Source organism: Bison bison, unplaced genomic scaffold (assembly GCF_000754665.1).
Source record: "Bison bison bison isolate TAMUID 2011002044 unplaced genomic scaffold, Bison_UMD1.0 scf7180017864037, whole genome shotgun sequence".
NCBI classification, from domain to species: Eukaryota; Metazoa; Chordata; class Mammalia; order Artiodactyla; family Bovidae; genus Bison; species Bison bison.
This window is the reverse complement of record NW_011494609.1, coordinates 2,855,251-2,864,234: the sequence shown is the minus strand read 5'-3', so window position 1 is coordinate 2,864,234 and position 8,984 is coordinate 2,855,251. Positions and strand designations below refer to the sequence as shown.

Genomic DNA, 8,984 nt, shown 5'->3' with positions numbered 1-8,984 from the left:
ACGTGAGTCTGGGTGAACTCCGGGAGTTGGTGATAGACAGGGAGGCCTGGCGTGCTGCAATTCATGGGGTCTCAAAGAGTTGGACACGACTGAGCGACTGATCTGATCTGAAGAAAATGTCCAGAGCATAGGGACCGAGAAGGCAAAGATGATGAATGGGCAGGCGTGTTTTTTTGTGATCAATGTCAAGTCTCAAAAACCCTCCAAAAAACCTTTAAAGCTTCCAAATGGAGCATCTTACACATAAATTTGCCCTAGGGACTGCCAGGAAAGGGACTACTTTATTTTATTTGGAAATGACTTCGCTACTCAATAAACTTTCATCACTTAGTTTAGCACAAACCCTAGAAATATAACTTACCCGATCTGGAGAGACTATTTTAGATAGACATTCCTGAAGCATAATTATTCTTAATAAAGTTTATCTAAAAGCTCATATCTCATTTACATTTTTTAGAAGTTTCCTCACTTGAGGTTCTTTGTTTGCTGACAAACTTGTAAAAGGTATAACAATATTTAACTTATATTAAACCTTCAGTTCAGTTCAGTCACTCAGTCGTGTCTGACTCTTTGCGACCCCATGGACTGCAGCATGCCAGGCCTCCCTGTCCATCACCAACTCCTGGAGCTTACTCAAACTCATGTCCATTGAGTCAATGATGCCATCCAACCATCTCATCCTCTGTCGTCCCCTTCTCCTCCCGCCTTCAATCTTTCCCAGCATCAGGGTCTTTTCAAATGAGTCAGTTCTTCGCATCAGGTGGCCAAAGTATTAGAGTTTCAGCTTCAGCATCAGTCCTTCCTAGAAGGTCAATGTATAAGATTTCGGTGAAGGAGGAGTTTAGTGCAGTGAAGCGTTTACTTTACAAGAGGTTTTCTGCTAGTCAGGAGGAGCTGATGTCACCATGAAGGGATTTAGTGCTTTTCTAGATATGAAAATGAAAGTCGCGTCCAACTCTTTGTGAGCCTGTGGACTATACAGTCCATGGAATTCTTCAGGCTAGAATACTGGAGTGGGTAGCCTATCCCTTCTCCCGGGGATCGAACCGGGGTCTCCTGCATTGCAGGCGGATTCTTTACCAGCTGAGCTACCAGGGAAGCCCTTTCTAGATATGAAGAGATGCAAAGATGGGGATCAGTTCAAGTCAGTTCTTGAAAATATCTAACTATCTAAAGACCCGTCCCATCATCAGATTCCCCGGAGCACAGGGTTCCTCCCTCCACCCTGGTCAGCAGCTGCAGCAGCACAGGGTTCAGTCTCCGGGAGGCAGATGGCAAATGCCCTTGTTGTTCTGTCGCTGGCGATGCTCTTGGCAAGTGTCAATTTGTAGTTGACAGGATGTTTGTATGAAGTTTACGTGTAACTTGATAATTGGAAATCACATTTCCTTAAGTAAAAAATAAATAATGGTTAGGGTCTCAAGCCAGTCAGAGATTAATTTGATCTGTGCAAAGAAGAGTTTTGTCAAACAGAAATGTATTAGTCGCTCAAGTAGTGTCCGACTCTTTGCGACCCCATGGACTGTAGCCTGCCAGGCTCCTCTGTCATCTGAGACTGATGACAATCTCACCTCTGTCCAAGTGAGAACACTGGCATGGGTAACCATTTCCTTCTCCAGGGCATCTTCCCAACCCAGGGATCGAACCTGTGTCTCCTGCACTGTAGGCAATTTCCTTACCATCTGAGCCACAAGGGAAGCTCAAAAATAAATGAGTCAAAAGAAGTTCTTTGATGTACAAGGTCTCTAAAACATAATCTGTCAGACATCATCTTTTTCCATGACCCCCCAAAAAAATACCTTCAGAAATTCCCCCTCCTAGGAGTGGGAACCAGCCTTCTTTTTGAGTCTCACCCTGGTTGGTCCTGCTGGTGTCCCCAGGAACTTGGGAAGGGGCTGAAGTCACTCGCAGACATCATACGTTTAAAGAGCTGAGATCAGAGTTGAGGAGATGAAGGACTTGATCCTGGGATACAGTTTGGGCCTGAAGATGAGCCCGGCCTCTGCTACAGCATTGAGCATAGAAATGGGAAGAAGCAAGTTTGTGGGATTAAAGCTGAACACCAGTTAGAGCCAGCCACTGGTTTTAGGGTGCTGGGGTGTCTACCCCAGGACAGCGACCACCACAGATCTGCCCCCAAACTTCCTAGAGGGCACAACCCTGGCACCCCAGCACCAGCTCGTAGCGAGCCTTGGTGTGTGCTGATTGAGAGGACGTCTCCATCATCACCAGGTGCTTGCTGCCAGGTGATTCCCCTCTGAAAGCAGAGGTCTGGGCTAGAGCTGCAGTGTCCTGGTGGCCGACCCCCACATTCCACCTGTGCCGTTCCCCTCACCTGGTGGCTCCTGAGGGGACTGTGATGTGGCTCTTTTCGCCTGGCAGTGGTGGTTCTTTGTGCATTAAGGATGCTCACATAGCAAAGGTAGGCAGGAACCAGCAGCTGGGGGCCAGACTGGCCTGCCAAAGGAGGAAAGGGGCAGGACTTGGCTGTGTTCACCCAGTCTCCCCTCTGTCCAGAGGGTGGCTCGTGTGCTTTGGAATCAGCTGAACAAGGAGACCCGGGAGCATCACATCACGTGTGTGGAGTTGTTCTACCGGCTGCACTGCCTGGCCCCCACAGCCAACATCTGCGAGGACATCATCTGCCACGCCCTCCTGAACCCTGACAAGGTGAGTCTCTGCAGCCGGCGACCTCCGTCTGACCCTGGTCCTGACACCTACCACCCCCCACCCCGCCCCCGCGGCCCAGGTGTCACGTGGTGGCATGTGTTAGTCATTCAGTCATGTCCAACTCTTTGCGGCCCTACAGACTGTAGCCCGCCAGGCTCCTCTGTCTGTGGGATTCTCCAGGCAAGAATACTGGAGTGGGTTGCCATGCCTTCCTCCAGGGTATCTTCCCAACCCAGGGATCAAACCCAAGTCTCTCACATTGCAGGAGGATTCTTTACCATCTGAGCTATCAGGGAAGCTCTCAGGCAGACTCAACTGTATCCGACAGGAGCCATTCTGGGGCTCAGCGGACATCCTGTTTAACGGGAAGGGGGGTTGCATCAGCAGCATTTTAATACATCAGTAATTTCAGGACCGGAAGTCCCACAGAAGCATGAGCCACCCCGTGTGTTGTATCAAAGCTCACCAGGGACATCTGCCCAGGCTCCCGTGATGCTTGCAGGGCCCCCAGAGCTCTGGGTGAAGCAGGCAGCTGCGGAGAATGTGTCACCCCCGGAGCCCTTGCTCTGCACTGCAGTCAGGTCCTGTCCGCTAAGCCAGGGGTCCCCAGGCACCGGGCTGCAGAGCGGAACCTGCTGTCAGATCAGCGGTGGTATTAAATGAGAAATGAAGAGCACAATAACTGTCACGAGCATGGAATCCTTCCGAAACCATTCCCCGCCCTGACCCCAGTCCATGGAAAAAAGTTGTCTTCCGTGAAGCTGGTGCCAAAGAGGTTGGGGATGGCAGTGCCAAGGGCCACGAGGAGGCCATGCCTCATGTTCTTCTCTAGCCGCAGGCCTAGCTGTGGCCCTGGACTCTGGTCATCATGGAGTCTGGAACACGGACTGCCCCTCCAGACACCAGGCCCCTTAACTCAGGCATCTCTACGCTGCTTGCCCTCTTTTCGCTGAGTTCTCGTCTGTCATTTAAATGGGGCTCACGACCACTGAGAACGCCGTTCTGTTAAGAAACAGGCGCCTCACTCCTGTTTTCTCTCCTGTTCAAGGGAACCAGGTTGGAAGCTCTGTTTCGATTTTCTGTCATCTGGCACCTGACCAGAGAGATCCAGGGCAGCAGAGTGACGTCTCACAATCGCTCCTTTGACAGGTGACGGGGACTTTTTTTTTTTTCTAATAACTTAACCCTTAAAGGAAAAGGACACTTTGGGGAGGGGCTGGGTCAGCGTACCAGGCTAGGATTGGGGAGACATGTGAAACGGAAACCAGCCCCACCCCCGCTGGGTGTTCTTGATGCAGAGAGATTCCTGGGGTCCTCTCAGTGAATCCAGGCCAGACGGGTGAATACCTCGTGGGGGGTTTCTTGCCTTGATCACGAAGGGAGGAAGCCCCGCATGCCTCAGAGTCACCTGAGGAGCTGGCAGAATGAGCCCCCCGAGGGGGCTTGGTAGGAAAATGAGGAGGGGTAAATTTTGGCCGGGCTTCCCCAGCAGCTCAGTGGTAAAGAACCCACCTGCCAGTCAGTGCAGGAGATGCAGGTTCGATCCCTGGGTCAGGAAGATCCCCTGAAGAAGGAAAAGGCAACCCATTCCAGTATTCTTGCCTGGGAAATCCCATAGACAGAGGGACCTGGCAGGCTACCATCCATGGGGTTGTAAAGAGTAGGACACAACAGAGCACGCACGCACATGGGTCTTAACTGGGGTGGCCGCCACACTGGGTGTGTGCAGCTGAATGTCCTCAATCCCAGGCCAAAAACCATGCATTTTATTACAGGCATGTTCTGTTCTACGTTGGTTTTTAAAAATCCCCTACCTTGTTTCTTGTAAGCTTTCCTGGTGTCTCAGAGGGTAAAGTGTCTGCCTACAAGGCAGGAGACTTGGGTTCGATCCCTGGGAGGGGATGATCCCCTGGAGAAGGAAATGGCAACCCGCTCCAGTATTCTTGCCTGGAGAATCCCATGGACAAAGGAGCCTGGTGGGCTACAGTCTGTGGGGTCACAAGGAGTCGGACACGACTGAGTGACTTCTCTTTCTTGTTTACCTTGTTCCTGGAGCCCTAGATGTGGGGTCAGACACGCAGCCTTGGAGAGATTCCAGCTGGTCCTAATGTACCGCACCTGCCCCCGCATTTGTGAGGAGGTCCAGACATCAGCATTTTTAAAAGCTCCCCTGATTTAGCAACTCAACAACAAACCAGCAACAGCGACCCTAGCTGGAAGCAGGGTTGACCTCGTGGTCCTCGCCTGCGTGGGCCTGCAAGTCCAGCCTCCCCGGGTGGAACTCCCCGAGGGTGTCCTGACCGCCCTGACGGTACGCATCCACACCCCTGCCCCCTCTCCATGGCAGGTCCCTGTTCGTGGTGCTGGACAGCCTGGGCAGCTCGGACGGGGCCATCGGGGCCGCCGCCCAGGGCTGGCTGGTGCGGGCTCTCTCCCTGGGCGATGCGGCCCGCATCCTGGAGCCCGTGCTCCTGCTGCTGCTGCAGCCCAAGACCCAGCGGACCGCCATCCACTGCCTCACGCGGGAGAATTCGGCAGGTGAGCACACCACGCGGGGGCCAGGCCGGCCCTGCATCCCGGGGACCCTGGGCCCAGAGGGAGGGAAGGGGCATCCGGGACCTCCCTGCCACCCTGGGGCCACAGTCAAGGCACTCAGACCGACAGGATGGTTTTGCCAGATTCGAAAGGTGGGGGAGGTACTTTGTGGGGCCTCCTAAAATTTCCGGATCAGACGAACCAGCACTTAGAAGTGCTAAGTCGTAGGTTTGTTGTTTTCACTGAAAAATATATGATTTTTTTTTATATTAAAAAGGAAAATACTAGCAACCCGTGTTCCAATAAATATAGCTGATTCTTGGTTCTTTTGCTGGAGAAAGCACTTTAAGCACATCCAAGGTAGTAGAAGAGAAAAACAGACCATCCATCTGAAGGTCTTCAAGGCCACCTCTTCACTTAGGAAGGAAGTCTGAGGTCTGGTGAGAAGGTCATTTTGGGCTGGCCAGGCTAGCTCTTCTCAGACCTGGGATGGGAGAGCAGAGGTTTTCCCCAGGTATGAATGATCGAGCATGTCGAAACCTGCATGTAAGCTAATCAGTTGTGCTATATAAAAATCACTTCTGCTCAAGAACCGTCAACAAGGTAAGTGGTTTCTATCTGCTCTCCAAGGTTCTTTCAAGCTTTAACCTAAAATCAGAGAAGTAGAAGAAACAGACCTCTGGGCTCTGAGAATTTTCAGAGGCATCTTTAACTAAATTTTAAAGAATAGAAAAGAGATAGGAAAAAGAAAAGAAAGACTGAAATGAAACAGATGATTTCGTTGAATTTCAGTGATTAATACCTAGCATAGTTTATGGTCTAACATTACTTCCCACAATAGTGTATTTTATGACTTCCTGCAGTTAGTTCTCTAAGCAATGGCTTTACAGACTTTGACTAGTTTGTTTAGCTTGCTAAGTTGCTACGTCACTTCAGTCGTGTCCGACTCTGTGTGACCCCATAGACGGCAGCCCACCAGGCTCCCCCCGTCCCTGGGATTCTCCAGGCAAGAACACTGGAGTGGGGTGCCATTTCCTTCTCCAGTGCATGAAAGTAAAAAGTGAAAGTGAAGTTGATCAGTCGTGTCCGCTTAGTGGGTTGTAAATACTCAGTGTTCGTCAGTCTCATCTTACAGAGGAATGCAGCCCAACACCCAAAAAAGCAAAGGTTCCCAGGTGGCTTCCTCTCTTTACGAGGTTCCCTGCCTAAAAACTAGGAGGCATTTTATTACTCCACACTTATAAGAAAGTAAAATACAAAGAACTGTAAACTAAGCACCTTCTTAAAAGTTTGGTCTTCATTTATGGCAGGTCAATTTTGAAGCATTTCTTTGCTTTAACAAGAAACTCTACAGCCCATCAGGTGTTACAAGTCTCGGGGCACTTCCTGCTGCGTCTTCTAATTCCTGTCTAATGCTACCTGCCTGTTAAGAAAAAATGTGTCGTCTTCTGCCCTGTTCGCTCCATGGAAACAACCAGAAGGGTTCTACTTCCCCTCCTCACTACTGCGGTAGTCCTTCGGAAATCTCATTTTTAAATACTGTTTAAAGTGGAGCAACAGGAAGCTCATATTCTCATATCTTATCCTTCCTTCTTTCCTAACCTGGCTTAATGTTCATGGAATAGATTTGTTGAAAGCTGCCTATTAAAAATGTTTGGCAGTGCCGAAGACATCTGGCTTTTTACTCCTTTTTAAAAGAGACCTGAGCACTTTAAAGCGTTGTCTGTGTTCTGATCTCAGAGGTACTGACAAGTGCTTATTTTAAAAATCGGAGTAATCAGGAAATAAAAGCACAAATAAAGTCCCTTGCCATGCCAGCCAGTAGAGCACTTTACAGTTAATGGCTCAGCAGATATCCTCTAGACATTACCATAGTTGCGTATGACAGATACTCTCCCCTAAGCGGACTTTTTCTGAACAGCAAGATTCTGCAGCTTGCTGTTTTCTTTGAATACTCAATGTACTCTGCACTTCACTCCATATCCGTGCATGTGGATGTGTCTTTAGAAAGCCCAGCAGTAGCCCTCTGCAGGCCTGCACCATGAGGTTTCTGTGCTCTTACTTTGCGGATGCTTTGTCTTTGGACTTCCCTGGTGGCTCAGACGGTAAAGCGTCTGTCTACAATGCGGGAGACCTGGGTTCAAGCCCTGGGTTGGGAAGATCCCCTGGAGAAGGAAATGGCAATCCACTCCAGTACTATTGCCTGGAAAATCCCATGGACAGAGGAGCCTGGTAGGCTACAGTCTATGGGGTCGCAAAGAGTCAGACACGACTGAGCGACTTCACTTCACTTGTTTGTCTTTATACAGCACATTTCAGCGATACCCTTTCAGTTTTGAAAAACCTTCTGTTGACATTTCTATAGGGTACCTTTTTTTGAAAGGAAAGTCCTGGGAGAAAACCGTAGGCATTTTTATAGATCACCCTTCCCCTAAACTTGGTATATTTATATTGTCTATGATAATATAACTAAATTACCCAATTTCTTGAACGTTTTAAAGGACCTATTCACTTTGCTTGTCTAGCTTCCATCTGTAATGTAACCTAGACTCTAGTGTTGTCGTTTCATGCAGGAACTACATTTTGTTGTTTTTTCATGCTTTATTTTTTATTGCAGTATCGTTGATTTACAGTGCTACACAAGTTTCACGTGCCCAGCATAGTGATTCATGATTTTTAAAGGTTACACTCCATTTATGGGCTTCCCTGGTGGCTCAGTTGGTGAAGAATCCACCTGCAATGCAGGAGACCCAGGATGGATCGCTGAGTGGGGAAGATCCCCTGGAGAAGGAAATGGCAGCCCACTCCAGTATTCTTGCCTGGAGAATTCCAGGGACAGAGGAACCTGGTGGACCACAGTCCATGGGATCTTAAAGAGTCAGACACGACTGAGCCTCTGAGCATACTCAATTTATAGTTATTATATCATATTGGTTATATTCTCTATTTGAAAGTGAAAGCCACTCAGCCGTCCATGAAATTCTCCAGGCAAGAACACTGGAGTGGGTTGCCATTTCCTCCTCCAGGGGATCATCCCAGCCCATCCAGATATTGCCAAGAATTTGTCTTGCCCCTTCCCCGCCCCCATGGAGCGTTTTACTAATATTGATCTTGCTGCCTCCCTTTAAGACCAAGATCACCGTGGAACTGCCTGACATAACTAACCCTTCTGTTCTCAAGCTGTCTGTCATTCCGTCCCTTGTAGAAGACTGGCACCGCTGGCTCAACAGGAAGCAAGCCTCGTTCGGGGAGGCGTGGGACGCACCCGAGCTGCCAGAGGGAGGCTGTGAAGACGGTGCGCCCCTGAGCCAGCTCACCACGGTGGACCGTGAGGCCATCTGGGCCGAGGTGGAGACGGAGCCCGAGACGCGCCTGGTGGGCGGCGAGCCCCGCGAGCATGACCGCCCCACACGCCTCGAGGACCTGCTGGACGGGCCGGCCCACGCCACTGCGGAGGACGGCAGCGAGCGCACCGAGTCGGCGGACACGAGCTCCGGCGCCACGGACAGCAGCGAGAACACGTCCTCCGTCTCCTCGCCGGCGCACTACCCGCAGGAGCTGAGCGGCGGCGAGCAGTGCTGCGCGCCCCTGGCTGCGGCCGCCCGGGCCCCCAGCCCGCAGGTGGGCAGCCCCACGTGCTTGGTGCGCGCGGACTCGGACCGGACCCAGGCCTCGGAGTCGCCGCCATCCAGCGACGAGGAGGCGGCCGCGGAGCTGCAGGCGCTGACGGCGGCCCGGCTGCGGAAGCAGCAGCGCGAGAGGCAGGCGAGGCTGGAGGC

The 8,984-nt window shown here is 50.9% G+C and overlaps 1 protein-coding gene across 1 annotated transcript in view; it reads left to right on the top strand.

Moving 5' to 3' along the window:
• The window catches only part of DOPEY2 (dopey family member 2), a 125,480-nt gene that overhangs the window by 72,839 nt on the left and 43,657 nt on the right, over positions 1 to 8,984 (top strand). Inside the window, exons 15-18 of the mRNA XM_010834844.1 lie at positions 2,518 to 2,670; positions 3,719 to 3,819; positions 5,018 to 5,208; positions 8,411 to 8,984. Of these exons, the coding sequence (XP_010833146.1) occupies positions 2,518 to 2,670; positions 3,719 to 3,819; positions 5,018 to 5,208; positions 8,411 to 8,984 (1,019 nt within the window). The remainder of the gene's footprint in view (positions 1 to 2,517; positions 2,671 to 3,718; positions 3,820 to 5,017; positions 5,209 to 8,410) is intronic.